General features: G+C 45.6%; 1 protein-coding gene across 1 annotated transcript in view; it reads left to right on the top strand.

The window, feature by feature from the left end:
* Window positions 1-1,354: 1,354 nt before the first annotated feature.
* The window catches only part of LOC107105487 (serine/threonine-protein kinase BRSK2), a gene marked incomplete at its 5' end in the record, with an annotated part of 331,496 nt that continues 312,453 nt past the window's right edge, over window positions 1,355-20,397 (top strand). Inside the window, one exon of the mRNA XM_015405471.1 lies at window positions 1,355-1,449. Within this exon, the coding sequence (XP_015260957.1) occupies window positions 1,355-1,449 (95 nt within the window). The remainder of the gene's footprint in view (window positions 1,450-20,397) is intronic.

The raw sequence follows: 20,397 nt of genomic DNA, 5'->3' as shown, positions 1-20,397 counted from the left end.
AGTGTGTTGGAAGCCATCAGAGAGGCTGGCCCAGCAGCTTTGCTTCACCTCACAGGTGGGTCTTGGCCACTCCTGATTTCCTCATTAGCTCTCTGCAGTCCTCTGTAACTTTTGGGTTGTTTTTTTGACCTCAGAACACTGAGCTCTGCAGCTGACCAATCTAGTGTGTTGGAAGCCATCAGAGAGGCTGGCCCAGCAGCTTTGCTTCACCTCACAGGTGGGTCTTGGCCACTCCTGATTTCCTCATTAGCTCTCTGCAGTCCTCTGTAACTTTTGGGTTGTTTTTTTGACCTCAGAACACTGAGCTCTGCAGCTGACCAATCAGAGAGTGTGGGGTGCAGAGAGACAGCTGCCTGGCAGCTGCTTAGAAATCAATGGGAGGAGCACATTTTCCCCTTTTTTACCCACTTAGGTGTCAAATTTCTAAAAATCCCTTCTTAGCGAGCACCTATGCTGCGGTGGGAGCGCGCTCCCCGAATTTGGTGTCTCTAGGTTCAGCGGTTTGGCCTGGGCGTTGATTTTACGATGAAGGGACTTTCTTTTATATATATAGATAGATGTGAAGTTGAATTTAATATTAGGTATGTCCTTTTCCTTAAGGGTTAATATATAATCTTTAGACTGCTTTGGTGATAAAATGGCTATTTATAAGCGATAGGATATTAAGGATCCATAATTATAGGAGCAAAGATTGGTTTTGTAGTAAAAGATTCTTTAAAAGATTTGACTATGAGAATCCATAGATCTGAAATTAATACAATTGATATATGATTATAAACAAGTATCAAGGTAATAAGATGGTATACACTTCCTCTAAGTTACAGAATGCTTTTGTGATGTAAAAGCAGTAATTTAGGGTTTTTTTTACAGGTATCAAGAAATCTATGGACTTAAGTGACCAGATTTAACACAGAGGATTGCCTGATTGTACAAGTAGAATTATTAATGTAATGTAACAGAGTTTGTAGAAGTAATTGTAAGGACTTTCTTTTCTTCGCTTTGTACCCCCCCATTCCCTATTCCCCATTCTTTCCTTCCTTTTTAAAAATCAATAAAAATTGAAAATAAATAAAAAGAATGGGACAAGATACGAAGCGAAATATTGGAAAAGTCTAGGCTTCTGGTTTATCTAACGGGTCAGGGAGAAATAACCACTTTAGAGAATAACTCCTTTAGCCTGCAGCTTAAGCCAGGAGAAATGCTAAGGATGGTACTTCATGCTTCTGTTGCTGGGGGTGTTTCACATCCGTGAAAAAGAGGAGCCAAGAAAGAAAAATTGCATATGAAGCCCGCGGGAAAAAGCTAAAGGATGTCTCTAACCAATTGTCTCTCTCTGTGTGTGTTTCTTCTGCAGGGCTTGTGAAGTTGGGGGTTCACTGTGTAACGTGTCAAAAGGTCGCTATAAAAATTGTCAACCGAGAGAAGCTCAGTGAGTCGGTGCTAATGAAGGTAATTTTCTAATGGGAGATCTGTGGGGGGAAAGTTCTTGGCTCAGTGGCTTCTGTTCCATGCAAAATTAATATCTTTAATTATGTTTAACAAACATCCCTGTCAGTGCTAAGATTGTGCTTTGTATCATAACAATACCAATAATTCAGGGGTGGGGGTAAGGAGGCTGAAATTAAAGAGTAGGATGTATGCAAGCACTTTAATTAAGAACAAAAATCAGCGTCCAGTTGTGGTGCAGTAATTGAATGTAAAACAGTGAATTGTCTAGGTTGGGCTGATCTAAAGTACATGACTAGAATTTAGTTGTTTTTCTGGTTACAGACTTAGCATTTGACTCCTGAGTTGGGTTTTTTTAATGTGGAACAAATGTTTTGTTTTGTTTTAAGTTGAAATTTACTTCAGTGCTAGTGGCTGAATCACCTGGCTTCATCCTTGCATTAGGAATGCTCTGAAAAGGGGGTTTTGGTCTCTGGGAGACTTTTGTATTAGGCAAGATCTAGATTTGGAAACTGAGGATGCTCTACGCCTCCTTTGGCTATTCTGTGGGTGGAACAGAATTTAATTAGCAGATGTTAATGAAATATTTGATGATGCCTTTAGTCTGCATTTACCATAGTTTGTTCTTATTATTTGTATGCTGGTGGGGTAGGGGGGAGCAATCCTTATTCCCAACAAACTTTGGTTATACCAGGCTATATTGTCTTCAAAAAAATTAAGCAATGACATGTTTTCTCACCTCATTTAAGAAGTACGTTTTTCTTTATACTTGTACTTTATAGTTATACTTTTCTATGTAAGCACCCTCTTTCAGTCACTGGTGTACACCAGTCCAGGTAGCAGAAACAATGGAAAGTTTCTTTTTCTCATACGTAGTCAAGGAGCTGGGCTGTTCCTGTCTGTAGGGATTTACTTGCCAAAGTAGAAATGAATGAACACATGTGAACATATATGGATCTGCTCCTTCCGTTAACAGATCAGGCTTACAGTGGTAAAAATTATCATGGGTCACATATTAATGAAAGCATTAATTGTTGCTGATATTGGTCTGATTTAGGTGAAATCCACTGGAAGGGCATCACTTCTTCACTCAGGTTTTACAATCTAAAATACCCGGGGGGGGGATTCACATGGGGGGAGGGAGAAAGGTATTTCTTTGTGTTAAAAAGTGGGTTTAAGAAGGCAGAGGCGAAGGCTGGGCGATTTCAACCAGCAGCAGTTTATTGCATCTCAACAGGAATGCTTGACATGGGGCAACTGCCCTAACTATATACACCTAAGTCACTCCCAGCCCCCCATGCGATTGGTGAGTTCAAATGGCCTCCAGGCTCCAGATTGGCTGGCTGCCCTCAGGGGCCAATCTGCAGGAAGGTTCCGGGATCCTGCCCGCCTTTGTTCTGGGGCTTCAAGCTCCAACTAGGTGGCCTGCCCAGACAAGCCCAGACATGCCTCCCCACTCTCCATCTAGGTGGCCTGCCAGACAAGTCCAGGCATGCCTCCTTATGCCGGCTACTAGCACCCGCAGCAGCTAAGCTTGAGTGGAAGATTGCACAAGTCCAGACATGACACTTGGTCTGCTTGTCTTTCTGCTTGCGCTTCTCTCCTCCCCCTTCCCCAGCGGAAGTTGTATTAATTTATGTGGAGATTAGTGATTCCATGTTCTCTATTCAGAAATGGATTTGAAGTGAAACTCATGTAACTTTTTGCTCGTAAACACAAATGAAAAACTGGCAGTACTAGCTTTCAAGGAAACAGAAGTACATATTGCAGGGGTGGTGGATTTAAATGTTATATTTAACTTTGATTATAGTTGTATGTTCTGTAAGTTATGGCAGGAAAGGTCGATTGATTAGCCACAAGGTATAGATAGGGGCTCTGGGGCATGTGATGCTCTGTCTTCTTGGTGCTTGGAGGGGCCAACAGTGGGAGGTCTTCTAATGTCCTGGCCCCACTGGTGGACCTCCTGATGGCACCTGGTATTTTTGGCCACTGTGTGACATAGTGTTGGACTGGATGGACCTTTGCCCTGATCCAACACTGGCGTCTCTTATCTTCTTATGTTCCCTATTGGGCTTGCAGGACCTGCCTCCTGAGTGCGAACAGTAGGAGGGCTTCCAGTGTCCCGGCCCCACTTGGGGGCCTCCTTATGGCACCTGGTATTTTTGGCCACTGTGTGACACAGAGGGTTGGACTGGATGGGCCTTTGGCCTGATCCAACATTGGCGTCTCTTATGTTCTTATGATTGAAAACGTTAATTATATATTATACTAGCCAGAGGGCTGCAAAGAATCATGGCGGAGGAAACCATTTGGAAATCTGCAAACTTTCCCCCCTCTTAGATTCAGTTGGTCTTCATGGCCTTGAGCAAGCAAAATTTCCTCCTTTCTTCCATCAGTGCAGGATGTTCCCCACTGAGCAAATAGAACCAACTGGGAAGTTTTGGTCAAGAAAATGGTGTAGGGGGAGGATAGGGCTGCCAGGTCCCCTTGTTGCTTTGACAGGGGGTTGGGGGGGTTCCAGGAGTGGGCAGAGACATCCCCAAGCCCCACCCCCAAGAGCAACCACCCACCCGGCCACCCCTCTCCCTCCACTCCTGCCTGATTTAAATGGTTTCAGCTGATCAGTGGGGTCCACGTGGCCTGCCCATCTGCTGGAGAGCCCTTGAAATCTAGCAGGAGGGAGAGGGGTGGTTGTGGGCTGCACGGTGGGCTCACCAAAAGACCCTTTAAAGGGTCTTTTTGCGAGCACGGTGGGGGCTGTGGCAAGCAGGGCTAATTTCAGTTCTAAAAGTAGGAGATCCCGAGGCCCACCTGGAGATTGGCAACCCTACCCGGACACTCCATTTAGCTAACCTGGTTGATTGGTTTTAATTCCATTCGATCAGTTGGCATCCTAAGGGTTACAGCCTTCTAAGCCAAATGACTTCAGTGGATTTAAGAGGGTCTTGTAATTCTGTTCAGGATTGCACTGTAAGGCTGGCATCATTTGATCTCAGAACTGGTTTTGGTTTTTATGTATTTCTGTATTCTGTGTATATATCTAATAGCCAAGTTGCCCCCTCCGTGTGGATATCGGGGGCACTTGGGGAGCAAAGAGACTTTCCTGCACACTTGGAGCAGTCCCCAGGTGTGCAGAAAAATCTAATAAGTTTTTAAAAATTTGCGGGGGATATTTAAATCTCCCCAAAAGTAAAAGCATTCCCTGCGCATGTGCAGAGAATGCGCTGGCCATTGGTGGGAGGCTCGGCAGGCCCGGCGGCTGGGAGCCACTCGGGCCTCGGTACAGGGGGGGAGTGGGAAAAGACTCGGGCCCGGTGACAGGAGCGGGAGAAGGCTCGGCAGTCCTGTGCAGCTTGCCACCGGGGCGGGGGAGAAAGATTGGCGGGCCTGGTGGCTGGGAGCCACGTGGGCCTCACTGCTGGTGGAGGGGAGCTGGGGGGGAAGATTGGTGAGCCTGGGCCTTGGCTCCAGTGTGTGTGGGGGGGCTCAGAACTGGTTTTGGTTTTTATGTATTTCTGTATTCTATGTATATATCTAATAGCCAAGTTGCCCCCTCCGTGTGGATATCAGGGGCACTTGGGGAGCAAAGAGATTTTCCTGCACACTTGGAGCAGTCCCCAGGTGTGCAGAAAAATCTAATAATTTTTTTAAAAATTGCAGGGGATATTTAAATCTCCCCCAAAGTAAAAGAATTCCCTGTGTATGTGCAGAGAATGCGCTGGCCGTTGGGGGGAGGCTCTGCAGGGCCGGCGGCCCGGCGGCGGGGAGCCCCGGGGGCCTGAGTACAGGGGGGGGGGAGTGGGAAAAGACTCGGGCCCGGTGACGGGAGCGGGAGAAGAAATAAACAAGTTGCTCATCCTCTCATCCCCCCCATCCCACAATGCACCACCTTGTTCCATTCCTTTCCCCCCTCTCTGTCTGGGTGCTGGGATGCGGAATGGTATCGTTTAGCCCAATCTTATAACCTCTCAGAAGCTTATCAGGGTCAGTGCTTGGATCAGTATGGAACTGGAAACTTTTTTAAAAATAATAATAATGTTTTTATTGTTTTTGCCAAAACTGTTTTGACAACAAACAAGGTAAACAGAATAAGAAGCAAAAGGTGGGTGTGGCTGGATGACCACACTTCTGGCAACACGGGGGTGTGGCCTGATAGGCAAATGAGCTGCGCTGTCAGGGGTGTGGCCTGATACACTAATAAGTTCCTGCTGCTGGGTGTGGCCTATTATGCTAATGAATTCCTGTTTGGCTTTTTCCACAGAAAGAGCCCTGGGCAGCATCATATGTTCATCCACAGTCTCTGAACTCATTTACCTAGAGTACAAGAGAGCAGTGTATCAACATGCAAAATGACGGAGGCAAGTCCTCCAGTGGGTTGCTGTCTGCTGCAGTTGATTGCCTTTGAAAGCTCTTAACCCCAGTTTTTTGTCTTGTATTCCCAACCTTCCTGAGTGTTAGATTTTGGGAAGGTCCCCCCCACCAACTAATGCTTTTTTCATTTTGTATATTGAGGGGACTGGCCTGTACTCTGCAGCTGTTCTTCATTTGAGCTTCACAGAATTGAGAGGCATTTGGTAAAGTGCTTCCTAATCATACCATAATACTATCAATATTTCTGGAGAGAATAATTCAGAATTGAAGCAGCTGGTCTCAATTAACAGAACTGCTGCTGGGGAGATGATACATGGGCAGGCGTGGTAGAGAATGAAATGGCAATGAAATGTGTCATTTGAGCCTGTATTGCCCTGTCTAAGGGACTGGATTTTGGGTGGACTGCTAAATGCAGATTATCCTCAGATTGTCCACGTGGGCTTCCTACCCTGCTAAATGAAAGCACATTTCCCACAGTTGTTGTTGTTCAGTCGCACAGTCGAGTCCGACTCTTCGCGACCCCAAGGACCAGATCACGCCAGGCCTTCCCATCTTCCACCGTCCTCTGAAGTTTGCTCAACTTCATGTTCATTGCATCTATGACACTGTCTAACCATCTCATCCTTTGCTGTCCCCGTCTTCTTTGACCTTCAATCCTTCCCAGCATCAGGGTCTTCTCCAGTGAGTGCTCCCTTCTCATTTGGCAGCCAAAATATTTGAGCTTCAGTTTCATTATCTGGCCTTCCAGGAAACAGGGTTGATTTCTTTTAGGATTGACTGATTTGATCTTCTTGCAGTCCAAGGAACTCTCAAGAGTCTTCTCCAGCACCATAATTCAAAAGAATATATTCTTCGGCACTCAAGCCTTCCTTGTAGTCCAACTCTCGCAGCCATACATGACTACTGGGAATACCATTGCTTTGACCATGCGGACTTTTGTTGGCTGTTCTACCCACTTCTTAAAAGATTGTCACTCTGCTAGGCTCTTCCACTTGGTTAGAGTTGGCATTAGGGTTCTGCAAAGTGCTGTGTGAGCACAGCCCAGATTAGCCCACCCCACATTACTCCAGTATTATCTACCTATGCCCAGAACTGCCAAGCAAAAGAGAAAGGCATACATTCCATCTGGACCTATGTAATAGGTAAAGAATACTGTTTAAAACTATACCCAACTGCATCCACTTGCTGCCATATTGCTTCTTTTGGTGTAGTGGTTAAGTGTGCAAACTCTCCTCCTCCTTCTCCTCCTCCTCCTCCTCCTTCTGCCAATGGAATGACCATTGATGTTTTTTTCTGCCATAATACTGCCCCACCACTCTCCGCTGTGCCAAAGGACCCTACGAGGACTGGTTGTATTGTGTGGTCTGGAAACAGCAGACAAGCAGACAGAGGCTGACCATCGGCCACGACGCGGCAGGCTCCCCCCCCCAACCGGCCCTCAATATTATGAGATCCCGTCAGTTTCCCTCAGATGTGTTTGCTCTGCACTTGCTCTTTGAACTGAGTCTGAGTTTCAACTGGAAGATCCGGGAGCTGAGTGCCTCAGAATATACTACTGATCTGACTGTGACATCTAACTTGGCCCTGCTGGCTACAGACCCACCCCAAAACATCTAGAGGCACTGTGTTTTTTCCTGCCGCTAATTTTTTATTTTGGTAAATTCTTAGTTTAGTTGGTGTAGTGGTTAAGTGTACAGACTCTAATCTGGGAGAACCGGGTTTGATTCCCCAGTCCTCCATTTGCACCTGGCTGGATGACCTTGGGCAAGCTGTGGTTCTGATAAGAGCTGTTCTTGAGAAAGAGCAGTTTCTGTCAGAGCTCTCTCAGCCCCACCTACCTCACATGGTGTCTGTTGTGGGAAGGGGAAGGGAAAGGGGTTTGTAAGCCACTCTGAGACTCCACTCTGAGACATAGGGCGTGAGCCACAGGTAGCATGGGGAAAAGCCACATGTGGCTCCCAAGCTATTGATTATCACTGATCTAGTTCATTATTGTTTTCAACAATGGTAACTGGATTCTTTTAGGAATATCCCTTATATATAAAAGCCGAATGGTGGTGGCACTTCTCTAGAACATTCCACATGCTCCAGAATTGGTTGGTGCCGTGGTGTGTCACTCAGAATCTGTCCCTATCCACTGGCTGCATTGCTTGAGTCTTGCCTCCAGCATTCTAAACATTTTGCTGTTCCTCTCCCCCACATAGCCAGTCAGAACACAGAGGTTATTTGCATATGCAGACTCATTGGCCTTTGCCTTGGAACACAGAGGTCGTTTGCATATGCGACTTGATTGGCTTTTGCCTCTAACATTCTAAAATGTTTGCTGTTCTGAGGTAAAATGTGTCCAATCTCCAGGTGAGGGCTGGAGATCACTCAGAATTACAACTGCTTTCCAGATGGCAAAGATCAGTTCCCCTGGAGAAAATGGTGGGCTCTGTATCCTTATATGCTGCTGAGGTGGCCCCAGTATGACAGCCAACCTGACGTAGCAGTCAGGGCTTCAGAGCACGGGAGAGGCTGCAGGTGTGTGGGGGGTGGAAAGCTGAAGAGTGAGGGGGTAATAAAGGTAGGTTGATGATTGGCTGGGAAGGAGATAGGGTTGCCAACTCGAGGTGGGAAATTCCTGGAGATGTGAAGGATGGAGCCTGGAGAGGGTGAGGTTTCAGGAGGCATGGTACCTCGGACAGGTACAAAGCCATAGACTCCACCCTCCAAACCTACTATTCCCTTCTGGGGAACCATCGTTGCCAATCTCCAGGTGAGGGCTGGAGATCACTCAAAATTACAACTGTTCTTTAGGTAGCAGAGATCAGTTCCTCTGGAGAAAATGGTGGACTCAGTGTCATTATACCCCACTGAAGTCGCCACAGCAAATTGACACTGAGTGTCCAAGGCCGGGGCACCCGCCCAGAGCCTCTTTCTAGAGGCCGTCGTATTTAATTCCACAACGGGCCTTTTTCCTAGTATCAATCATAAAGCACAAAGACCATAGGTCTCCTATTTTTGTCCTCGGTGCCTAACATTCGGTATACTGCATTTGAACATGATTGTTCCATCTCTCTGTTGAGGCTAATAATTGGAATTAATATACATGTCTCCAGTTTTCTAATCTCATTAACAAACTATCTAAGCTAATGGCCATCACAAATCTTGTGGTGATGAAAACTACACAGAGCCACAGCATTAGAATGTAAGAATAATCTTTTCAGAAATCTATTGAAAGCAACAAAACAAAACCAGATAACTGTCAGTCTGTGAATAAAAGACAGCAGCCTGTTGCATGATGATTCTCTTGATTGATTGTGAATAAATCTGTCATCTTGCTGCTCACTTGGGAGACTCAAATCGCACTTGGGAAATCGCCTGGGAACAAATCAACCACACCCAAACTATCACACACCACCAGTCTCTTGTGTGGGTGATTTCTGACAACTCACATGGAACCCACTTTTTTTCCCTTGACCTTTGTCTCTAGAAGAGAGCAGATTAGAAGTGCATGAATGTCTGTGGTGTGTTTTGAAAGCATGGTGAACAAACTGTAGAAATGATTGGCACTCATCAAAGAACTTGAGTGCACAGACACAGGCGTTCTCCCCCCCCCCTCCCGCTGCAGCCCTAGTTTGTATTCCAGTGACAACCCATTTAGCTCAGCGGAACTTTCTGAGTGAGAATCTGAGTTCAAAGAGACAAAAAGCGTGTGTGTTTGTGTGTGTGTATGTGTGTGTGTGTGTGTGAGAGAGAGAGAGAGAGAGAGAGAGAGAGAGAGAGAGACTAACCTGGGAAAATAAAAGGGGATTATTTTCCCTAGCTCCTCCTGCTACATGTAGCTAGGGGTCTGGAGATCTATTACTACCTGTAAAAGTGAGAGTGTTTTGTTTTTAATGTTGAACTCACAAGTGGCACTGAAAACTTGCTTGCTTGTCATCTGTTTGAGCATTTAAAGAAGTTGGATAATTATGTTTCCCTGCAGAAAAGACTGACTCTCCTTTTTCCATCCCACTCACAACTTCTTGCGCTTTGAATGATTCTTTAGGGGGGGAAATGAAACAGGAATCATGAACACATGCTGTACCTGTCGAAACAGCAAACCTGTCAACAAGCCTAGCACATCTCACTCCAAATTTAACATAATGGATTCATTGATTCAGTTCCAAAAATTCCAATATTGACCAAAACAACCCCAGACCTCTCATTTTATTTGTATAGATCTAAAAGGTGGCAATCAAGCATTGTGTGGCAATCCTTTGCATGTTCACATGCTGAAAGACAATGGGTTTTTGGAAAACACATTGTGGCCCTGGTCACATGAGCCAGATAACGTGGGGGGGGGCTTTTTGTGTCGTCGCAGGTTGCCCTGCCACTACGCAATCAGACACAACGGCGGTGAACCAGGGGTTTTTTCAACGGCACACATAGGCATCAACTTCAGGGGGGCTGAGGGGCGCGAGCCTTCCCCTGAATGTTTCCAGCCTTCCCAAGCAACCAGCACCCTGACAGAACCTTGCCACACACACCCCGCCCCCACACCATTTTGAAAGAGGAGGGTTTTTCCCCTCTGCTTTCTGAGACTTCGGGTGGGTTGGGACTGGGAGGGAAGTCAGGGCGGGGGCTTGCTTCCTGCCCCACCCCCAGCTCCCAGCAGCCCTCAGTTCAGCTTGGAGGAGCTGGAGCCTGGAGGCTGCACATGGAGTGGCTTTGCAAGCCGGGAGGGTGTCAGCTATGGGGGTAGTTTGCTCCCTAGTCCCCAGCCTATGCTGCAGAGACTCAGAGCCCCTGTGATGGGGGAGGTGTGCCTCTTCACTCTCTGGTGCCTCCGCTGCTGGGCAGCTGGGCCATGCATGCTCCAAAGTGTGTACAACACAACAAATTGCAGAGACCCCAAATGTAAGAGTCCATTAATAAGATAAGAACAATGCACAGACTACATAGGTAAACACGCAGCCAAATCTGCCAAAATGACTTACCTCCAACAAATACCCTCTGAAGTGAAGGCACACTTTACACTCACCCTGGTAGGGTCTTCCAGTGTACTGGACCTACCACCATGAAAGCCTGTGACCGATCAATCATTGTATGAGCAATCATAGGAGAGGATAGCACCAGGAGGAAGAATTATGTGGTTAGATAAGTATGAGGGCCCTAGGCCATGAAGGGCTGTATTTATTTTTTATTTTTTATTTATCTCCCCGAAGGTTCGGGGTGGCTCACAAGAGGCACGAATGCCCAAGTTAAAAGTAATAACCAGCACTTTGTGTCGGGCCTATAGGCAAACAGGTAACGGATGCAATTGGCATAACAATAGAGTTGTTTGTTCCCAGTGGTTGACCCCAGACTGGAATCTGGCTACCACATTTTTTACTGGTTGAAGCTTTCAAGACACCTTTAAAGGCAGCCCTTCATAGACTATATTACACTAGTCCAATCTAGAGGTTACAGTAGTGTGGATTAGTGTCGCTAGGTCTATAGTTTAAATAAGAGGTCAATTTATGAACAAGATGTAATTGAAAGAATGCACTGTAAGCAACAGCGCTGAGCAGTTTATCCCTCAAGGCTGAATCCAAGAGCACCCCCAACCAACTTGAATTTTTGGAGTGAGGGGAAGATTCTTATGGAGGTGGCTTAGTACTACCTTTTTCCTGGTCTGGGTAATTCCCACCATAGGCATAGATGACAAAGAGTCTTCTCCTACGTTTTACAGGGCGATTTCTCACTAGAGCTGCCTCGTAGCACAGCCACCATTTGCCCCGACACAAACATGTCAATTTCACACCCGAAGCTCCGGGGCTGCATTTGACCCACGGCTTCGCCCGATTTCCTCCGCATTTTCATGATCCTCAAAAACCAGGATCACGAAACTGCGGAGGAAATCAGGCAATGCCCCGGAGCTTCGGGTGTGAAATTGACATGTTTGTGTCGAGGCAAATGGCGGCTGTGCTACGAGGCAGCTCTAGTGAGAAATCTTTGAAGGAGCAGCTTAGTGACTTTTCTCATGTTTGCCTCCCTCCACAGCATCATGGTTCTTTTCTCGGCTTCTGCTTGTTTCTTTTTTGCATACTGTATCAGACGTTTACATGCCACAGTCTCAGTTTATTCCTTGCTCTGCCCTGTATCTGGATTTCATCACACTTCTTTACTTGTCAGTCCAACTTGTTTTTATCCTTCAAATCATTCTGTCATTTCTGCTGCAAAATATTCCTGACTCATGGATTTACAGTTCAGGAGATGCTATATGGGGCTGTGTGTTTTTGGTTATCCTCCTGTGCCCCATTCCCACTTTAATAAACTTTGTCCCCTTACCCTGGCTTTGTTTTGAGTTACAGAGTCAAAAGTATCCCTCCTGGAACCACTTCATAATCCAGGTGGGAGATTGCATGGTTCAGTACTCTCCAATACAAAAACTCCCCACATATTAGTGTAGCATGGTTCAGGCAAGGCTAGATTTTCCCGTCCTGTAAGCTGTTGATATAAAACAATCCCTCACCTAGACCCCCTAGGTCACTGACTAGGTCACTATCTTGCTATCTAGACCCCCTAGATAGGTCACTGACTAGGTCACTATCTTGCTTTGTACAGCGCGTAGGGCTGTTTCTAATGATTAGGTGATTAATGGAAGTTGTATTTTACTGTTTTCACATAAAGGGTTTCACGGAGGGAGGAATGAGCCAGGATTGTACAGAGAATATTATCACGAAGCCCCAAGAAGTGACTGCATTATCATTTTCCTCTGTCAGGAAAAAATAAGAGTGAACATCACATGAGAGGTGATGGAGTTTTGCTAGACAAACTGGTGCCAAGGAAGGCAGGGCCAATTCGATAAGCTATCTAACATTGGGAGCAAAAGTTATTTTAAAATGCCTTTTTATTCACTATGAAATTTCCTTCCTGAACACTCTGAAAATAAATCCAGTTTTGTAATGGTCTTATCATTTTTTTCTGTTCAATTAGTAGTAGTAGAGTTTGTTACGGTTGCTAGACCAGCCACGCATATATAGATATAGTAGTCGTTTTTAGAAGCACACAGAGTACAACATATACAAAAATAAAAGACTTAAATTTAAAACCTATTTAAAATACAGCTTCTGTAACCTCTGTATCAATGCACAAAATCTAGCTACTTGATAAGTGATCTTAGAGTTCTTATCAGATAAGAGACAGTCAAGCTTGGCTTTGTTTGTGCAAGTGTGCACAAAGGAATCTTATCCAGCAAAGGAGTAATAATCTCCAAACGAGCCTCTTTGTAATATGGGCAACTAAAGAACATATGCTTGATGGACTCGACCTCCCTTAATGGACAAGTACATAATCTTTCCAGGTAGGGGATTTTCTTATACCTGCCTTCAAGCAAGAGGGGAGTGCAGAACTCCTTGCCAAGGCGAAGGCCCTTCTAAAACTGTTTATTTCCAAAGAAGCCAGATAAGCTGCTGGCACAACAGCATATTTGACATTTGACAGTGCAATAATGTTTGGTACACTAGAAATGTCAGTCTGGCGTTCTATATCTTCAATTCTCTCCTTAGTTAGCCTTTTTGCTTGTTCAATTCCGCAAGATAAGAGTACCTCAGGAGAGAATCCAATCCTGTTGATGTGCCTTTGAACAGACTTGAGCCAATTTGATTGATAATTATCATGAAGTATCCATTTCTGTCTGATTAATTTTCTCTCCGCCATCCTACTCACTCCACTCAGCTGTTCTTGAATTGTCTTCCTAAATCTCTTATGTTGTTCATTAACCTCCCAAGTCTTTCACTGCCTAGCCATGACAGTATGCAAAATGGAAAGAAGTAATTGCATATCAATTTTGTTCATTTTATTCTGTTTAAAATCAGATCCCTTATTTAAGGCCAGTGCCCGGTAGGTCATCCTTTAATCTGTCACTTTTAAAGTGGTCTTTCCTGTAAATAAAGTTCCTACTTTTTGTAAGGACAAAGGCTCTCCTCTTGAATCACAGGCAGAAATCAACAAGGTGAAACTTGGTGTGGAGGGGCAGAGATGGGAAAGGCTATAGCTGTCATCAATATGTTGATGAAACTCAGCTTTGTGTTTTGTTATCCAAACCAGTGCCATACTGCTGTGGTTAAATGGCTAAGGATCAGGGGTCATTTCGTAGAAAAAGAGGTGCAGGAGCTCCTTAGCATAACTCATTAGCATAACTTATTTGCACCGGAAGTGTGTCAGAAGGCAACACCCACCGCTCAGGCTCCATTGGACTGTTTTGGATTGCTAGCTATTGGGGGGGAGGGAATGTGCAGATCTGTCCTCACAGAGGAGGGAGACCTTGTACCTGAATAAAACTTGGTCTTAAAGGTGCCACTGGTCTGTTTTGGATCGGGGGGGCGGGGGGGTTCTGCAATTTACCTGGATGCTTCTTGCTCTGACTGAGGGCTGCTGGGAGCAGGGGGTGGGGCTTGTTGCATGTGCCCGCCCCCTGGGCTCTTTACTGCCAGAGCTCCACAGACCTCCAAGAAATACCAGGGCGATGACTAGGGTTGCCAAGTGCTTACCTTTTTTTAGCGGGGGAGTTTGGGTCCCTGGCCGGGACATTTGCGCGCGTGCATAGCATCCACGTGCCGTGATGACATAGCCCGGAAGTGACGTCGCCGGCACATCGCCAGGTGATGCTCTGGCAATCGGCCTGAAAACTCTTCTGGACTACGTCATCACGCCGGGCACAATGGCCCGATCTGGCCGCTTTGGGGGTGGGGTTCTCCCCGCTGGCCAGATCCAGACTGGCGGATTGGGGGCCCTTAGAGCAGGGGAATTTCCGCCCCCGGGGGGACTTGTCCTCCCTAGTGCTGACACAGAGGCAGGCAGTGGAAAACCACCTCTAAATGCAGGGGTCTCTGTAAGTCAGCTGTAACTTGACGGCACTTTCCGCCACTACCAAGACCAAAAGGCAGCCAGAATATTCAGAGTGTGTTAACTCTGGGAAACTGAAAATGTTGTTCAAGTAGGAGTCTTTATGCAAGAGGCTGTATATGGGACAACCAATTTGATGCCAAAAATGGGAAGTCTGGATGATAGGCGCTGGCATACCCAGAATGCGCCTTTAGACCTGCATGTCTTTGGGCTGGTGATGAATTTGTGACGCCTAAGATGTTGCTGCAACTCATTACTCTGCTTGCTTCTGTTTATTTTTATGGTATGCTTTAATGGATTAAAAAGTGCCTGCACGAGAAACCAGGCCAAAGGCACTCGTTATTGCAAGGGGATCTAATGTGCACTGGTGTTGATAGTCTCTTTCTTCGGGAGCTTACACCATGTCCTGAATCAGCGCGCATGCTTTTCGGCTCCTGTTTGTCGCTAGTGTGAGAGATAAAGCCTTCAGATGGGCTGGTGCAGAAGTTTTAAGATAATTTTTCTTCACCCGCAGGTGGTTTTGCTCTACCCACTGTATGCATTTTCTAAAACATAACATCCCACTTCTTAAGCAGATGGTTTAATCTTGGATTTCTTTCTTTCTTTCTTAATTCCATTCATTTTTAAGCAATTTCCAGAGGGGATATCTGTGCATCTGGAGACTGTTAACCTTAGAAAACGAAACTTTGTTACTGTAACATCAAGTGGCTGATTTTAACGGCTTGGAGCCAGTTAGATTCATTATGGAAAACACAACTTTGCTTCCGGGCGCCTCCCTCTCAGGCTGTGCCACTGTGATGCGAGAAGGATTGCAGAGTCTTCTGTGGCTTCTTGACATATCAGCCAAAGCACCAAAGGGCAGGAGTAGTGATGGGGAAGCATTTAATTATTCTTAAAGCATCCCTTTGTTTTCCCCAGGAAGTCCAACTTTCCAAGTGGAGATATATATATAGTTATGTGTGCAGAGAAAACTGATAACTTCAGAAAAATGAGCTATAAATGCCCTTGGAGAAACCGTGAAGAACAGGAGTTCCTTGCACTGCAAAGGCTGCTGAGAAATACATAGCCACTGAACATAAGAACATAAGAGAAGCTGAATGGACTGATTGAAAGATGTTTACAAGGGTAGATTTATCCTGGTGTTCCTCGTTCAAAGAAGCAGAAATATCACTAGTGGTGGTCCACAGCAATAGCTACAACATACACTATTGAGAATCAATATTCATACCCCTCATGCTAAATAGAGACCCAAGGGAAAGCGGATTTCCAGCAGCTGCATTTTCTGCTCTCACATACTGTATGTTTTCAGGTTTGCACTCTGTTTTCCTTTGCCCCCAATTAACCAGATCTTGACATGGATAGCTTTGTGGAATCATCCATACATAATTACAGGCAGAAGGCTAAACTCTTCTTTACAAAACAGTTTAGCTTTCTACTTGGGCTCTGTACTGTACATAACAAATTGATACCCAAGGAGTTTAGTTCAGTTTATTTATAGACCACCTTGCAACTGAAAATCCCCACGGTGATATACAGCACAAGAAAATACAATACAATAAAAAGCCAGTAAGATGCAATAACAATGGTTAAATACCATAAAATCAATAAAACAAAGTATTCCAAACAGTGCCACTTCCCCAACCATATTGTTTTTCGTTTGTTTTCGTTCAAATACTTTCCAGAAAAGGAAAGTTTACACAACCATCCAGAATAGGGTTGCCAGCCTACAGGTGGGGCTCTTTTTGTAACAGGAACTCCTTTGCATATTAGGCAACACCCTAATGTAGCCAATCCTCCAAGAGCTTACAGTAGCCCCTGTAAGAAGAGCTCTGTGAGCTCTTGGAGGATTGGCTACATTAGGGGTGTGTCGCCTGATATGCAAAGGAGTTCCTGCTACAAAAAGAGCCATCTATCTATCCATGCAGGGCTCTTTTTGTAGCAGGAACTCCTTTGCATATTAGGCGACACACCCCTAATGTAGCCAGTCCTCCAGGAGCTTACAGTAGCCCCTGTAAAAAGAGCTCTGTAAGCTCTTGGAGGATTGGCTACATTAGGGGCGTGTCGCCTAATATGCAAAAGAGTTCCTGCTACAGAAAGAGCCCTGACTGATCTCCAGATGATAGAGGTCAGTCAGCTCCCCTGGAGAAAACAGCAGCTTTGGAGGGTAGACTGTATCCCCACTGAGCCCACATCCCCACTGAGCTCACTCCCTTCCCCAAAGTCTACACTTTCCAGACTCTACCCCAAATCTTCCAGGATTTTCCTAACCCAGAACTGGCAATGCTAATCCAGAAGGCCTTCAGAGAAGCAGCCAGAAGGAGGGGATTCCAAAGTCAGGGGCAAATGTTGATACAATTCCCCCCTCCCCCACTTCCAACCAGTTGAACCTGCGCTAAAGCTGGTTACCAGAATAGTACCCTGGTCTGACCTCATGAGGTTTGTTGATACAGGTAGAGGTGATCCTTCAGGTGCTCTGGCCATTTAGAACTTTAAAGGTCAAAGCCAGAATTCTGTACTGATCCCAGAAACAGACTGGAAACATGGAATGTCACTGGCTTAATATGATAATTCTGGCATAGGTGCCCGCATAAGATTTTGACTAATTCTGAACCAGCTGAGTTTCCAAACCATCTTCAAGGGAAGCCTCAAATTGAGTGAATGGCTAGTGAATGGTGAACCAGTCTCAGCTGGTGAAAGACATTCCAGGCAATTTCTGACACTGGGAATGAAGCTATCAGGTAAAGAGCACAGATTTTTTTTTTTAAGACTAGAGCTGATCTTTTTGCATTCTGTTTCTATGTCTTCTGCGGGATGCACAAGCTACTGTGCAGCTTAAGAGTCAGTTTGGTGTAGTGGTTAAGAGTGGCAGACCCACGTGACCTTAAAGGCTTAAGCAATAGCTTCCCTTTGGAAAAACCGATCTGCACCAACTTTGAATGTTTGGTTCCGAAAATTATGGGACCAATATATTATGGAAAACATCACCGATAAAATTAACATAACACCATTATTCCCTAGTGAATCCAATTTTGACCACAAAAAAAACCACGGTCTCCAGTACTTGAATTTTTATCTTGTCAACAATTCATCCCACCGAATGGTCTCAATTGCAGCAATGGATATAACACTCATGGAATCATTATGAGAACCATAGTTCTTTAGACCACCCTTCTTTTGTTTGCACCTGCTGGCTGTATTTATTTTTTTACTGGCCAGTGAATGAGAGTATTTTGCACCAGATTGTTAGACCATTGGAATTTAATTACTTGTTAGGATAAATTAGGTTTGTTGAGATTAGCTAGGACAATCGATACTGGGAGAACTGCTATAGTTAGTAAAAAGGTAAAGGTGAAGGTTCCCTTGCTCGAAAGCCAGTCAAATCCGACTCTAGGGTTGCAGTGCTCATCTCTGGACATAACTCATAACTAAATAAAAGATAAAACTAGGAGCCTTAAAAATGGCCATCAGCTTCAGGAAGTGTTGGAACAGGATCTGGGCTACCCGGGTTTAAATCCCCTCTCTGCCATGGAAACTTGCTGGGTGATCTTGGGCCCATCACACACTCAACCTAACCTACTTCACAGGGTTGTTGTGAGGATAAAACAGTGGAGTGGAGAATGATGTAAGCTGCTTTCGGTCTCCCTTGGGAGAAAAGCCGGACATAAATAAAGTAACTAAATAAATTCTAACTTCTATTCCTCATTTGTTACCACTGAGGCAGATTCACATTTATTATCATGACTGCAGAGGTCATTTCAGGGGGGGAACGCAGTTCCCCCGGGTGAGGTGTAGTGGGGCGGGGCACATGACGAAGCCCCGCCCCCTGCTTCCGGCTGCCCCGCTTCCAGCCCTCATTCAGCCAGGAGGAGGCAGGAGAAGAGGGAGGGTAAGTTGCTTCCTCCCCGCCTCTCCCCACCCCTGCCTGCCTGGGGCCGGGGAGGGCCTTGGCGGGGCTTCCTCGCACTCCCGCTGGCCTTGCAGGTCCACCGCCGGGCCCCTGATGTCAGGGGGTGTGGCATATGCTAATGAGTTATGCTAATGAGTTCCCCTAGCTCTTTTTCTACGAAATGACCCCTGCATGACTGTAATGGGTGGAGAGAGGGAAGCAACTTTTTAACCACTTTGAAAGGTTCCGGGGAATTATTTACTCCCCCTTCTGTTCATAATATTAACACAGGCTTGTCCCTGTACTATTATTAAATACATTCTAAGGTGCCAACCAGGATGGGTGAGGAGGAGCTGAGACTGAGAAATAAACGTTGGGGGATGGGGGAGAGAAAAATTAGAAGTGAGGATAGTTGGATGACAGATCATGAAAGGAAGAGAGGAAAATGAAGGCAGAGAAAAGTATGGAAAAGAGTTAGGGACATGTAGGAGAAGACAGCTAAAGATATTTTTTTTTAAAAAAATTGCTACCACACACTAACAAGGCTGCCTCTTTTAGGCATGCCAACCTCCAGGTGGGACCTGGGGATCCCCTGGAATTACAGCTCATCTCCAGGCTACAGAGATCAGTTCCTCTGGAGGAAATGGGTGCTTTGGAGGGTGGACTCCAAAGCAATTGTACTCCACTGAGATCTTTGTCCTCCCCAGGCCCAGTCCTCAAATCTCCAGGAGTTTCCCAGCCTGCAGCTGGCAACCGTAGGCCCCCTTTGCAATACCTGGTTGTGCAGGAGCTGGGTAGAACTAAAGGAAAAAGGAAACCATAGACCTAGTTAGGAGGCTACATCCTGGATTGGGTGTTGTGAATAAGAAGTGGGAGACTGACCAGTTATGAAAGGTGCACAGAGAGTTTATATAGTTATAAAGGTGAATATATAGAGAGATATTTACAGGCTACTGAACAGCATGTCGTGCCTTAGTCTATGAGAACTGAGTCCCCCTCCAGTTTACTAAACTGATAGCTATTATGCTAAACCCCAGCCAATCTCTAACAGGGTGATGCAATCATTAGCTCTAACAACCCCTGAAAGAGCAACACCTGCTAAAAAACACCTGGCTGTAATTACAAGCCGCCCTGAGCCCGTTCGCGGGGAGGGCGGGGTATAAATGTCATAAATAAATAATAAATACATGATTACTAGCATGACAGCTAGGTCTGACAAACAGATCAAACTGATCTATAGTAACTGCTTGCTACCTCTATCACTCTGACATATATCTCAATAGGACTGTAGCTTGTCTTGGCTGGTCTTGCCTTGCTCCAGTGCTGGCTTGGCTGATGGGTTTGATGTGATCTGATCAGCAAATGGTTTCCCTCAGCATCCACATTTTTGTTGTTGTTCAGTCGCACAGTCGAGTCCGACTCTTCGCGACCCCATGGACCAGATCACGCCAGGCCTTCCTGTCTTCCACCGTCCTCTGAAGTTCGCTCAATTTCATGTTCGTTGCATCTATGGAGGTTGTTGATCTTTTCCCCAGCAATCTTAATTCCCGCTTGTGATTCATCCAGGCCAGCATTTTGCATGATGTACTCTGCATATATATTAAATAAGCAAGGTGACAATATACATCCTTGTCGTACTCCTTTTCCTATGCGAAACTAATCAGTTGTTCGGAACCAGGGCTCTTTTTGTAGAAAAAGTCCAGCAGGAACTCATTAGCATAATAGGCCACACCCAACAGCAGGAACTCATAAGCATATTAGGCCACACCCCTGACAACACAGCTCATTAGCATATTAGACCGCACCCCCATGTTACCAGAAGTGTAGTCATCCATCCA

This window comes from Gekko japonicus, unplaced genomic scaffold (genome assembly GCF_001447785.1).
Source record: "Gekko japonicus isolate JY-2015 unplaced genomic scaffold, Gekko_japonicus_V1.1 scaffold1845, whole genome shotgun sequence".
NCBI lineage: Eukaryota > Metazoa > Chordata > Lepidosauria > Squamata > Gekkonidae > Gekko > Gekko japonicus.
The sequence above is the reverse complement of the archived record's forward strand: the minus strand, read 5'-3'. Positions and strand labels throughout refer to the sequence as shown.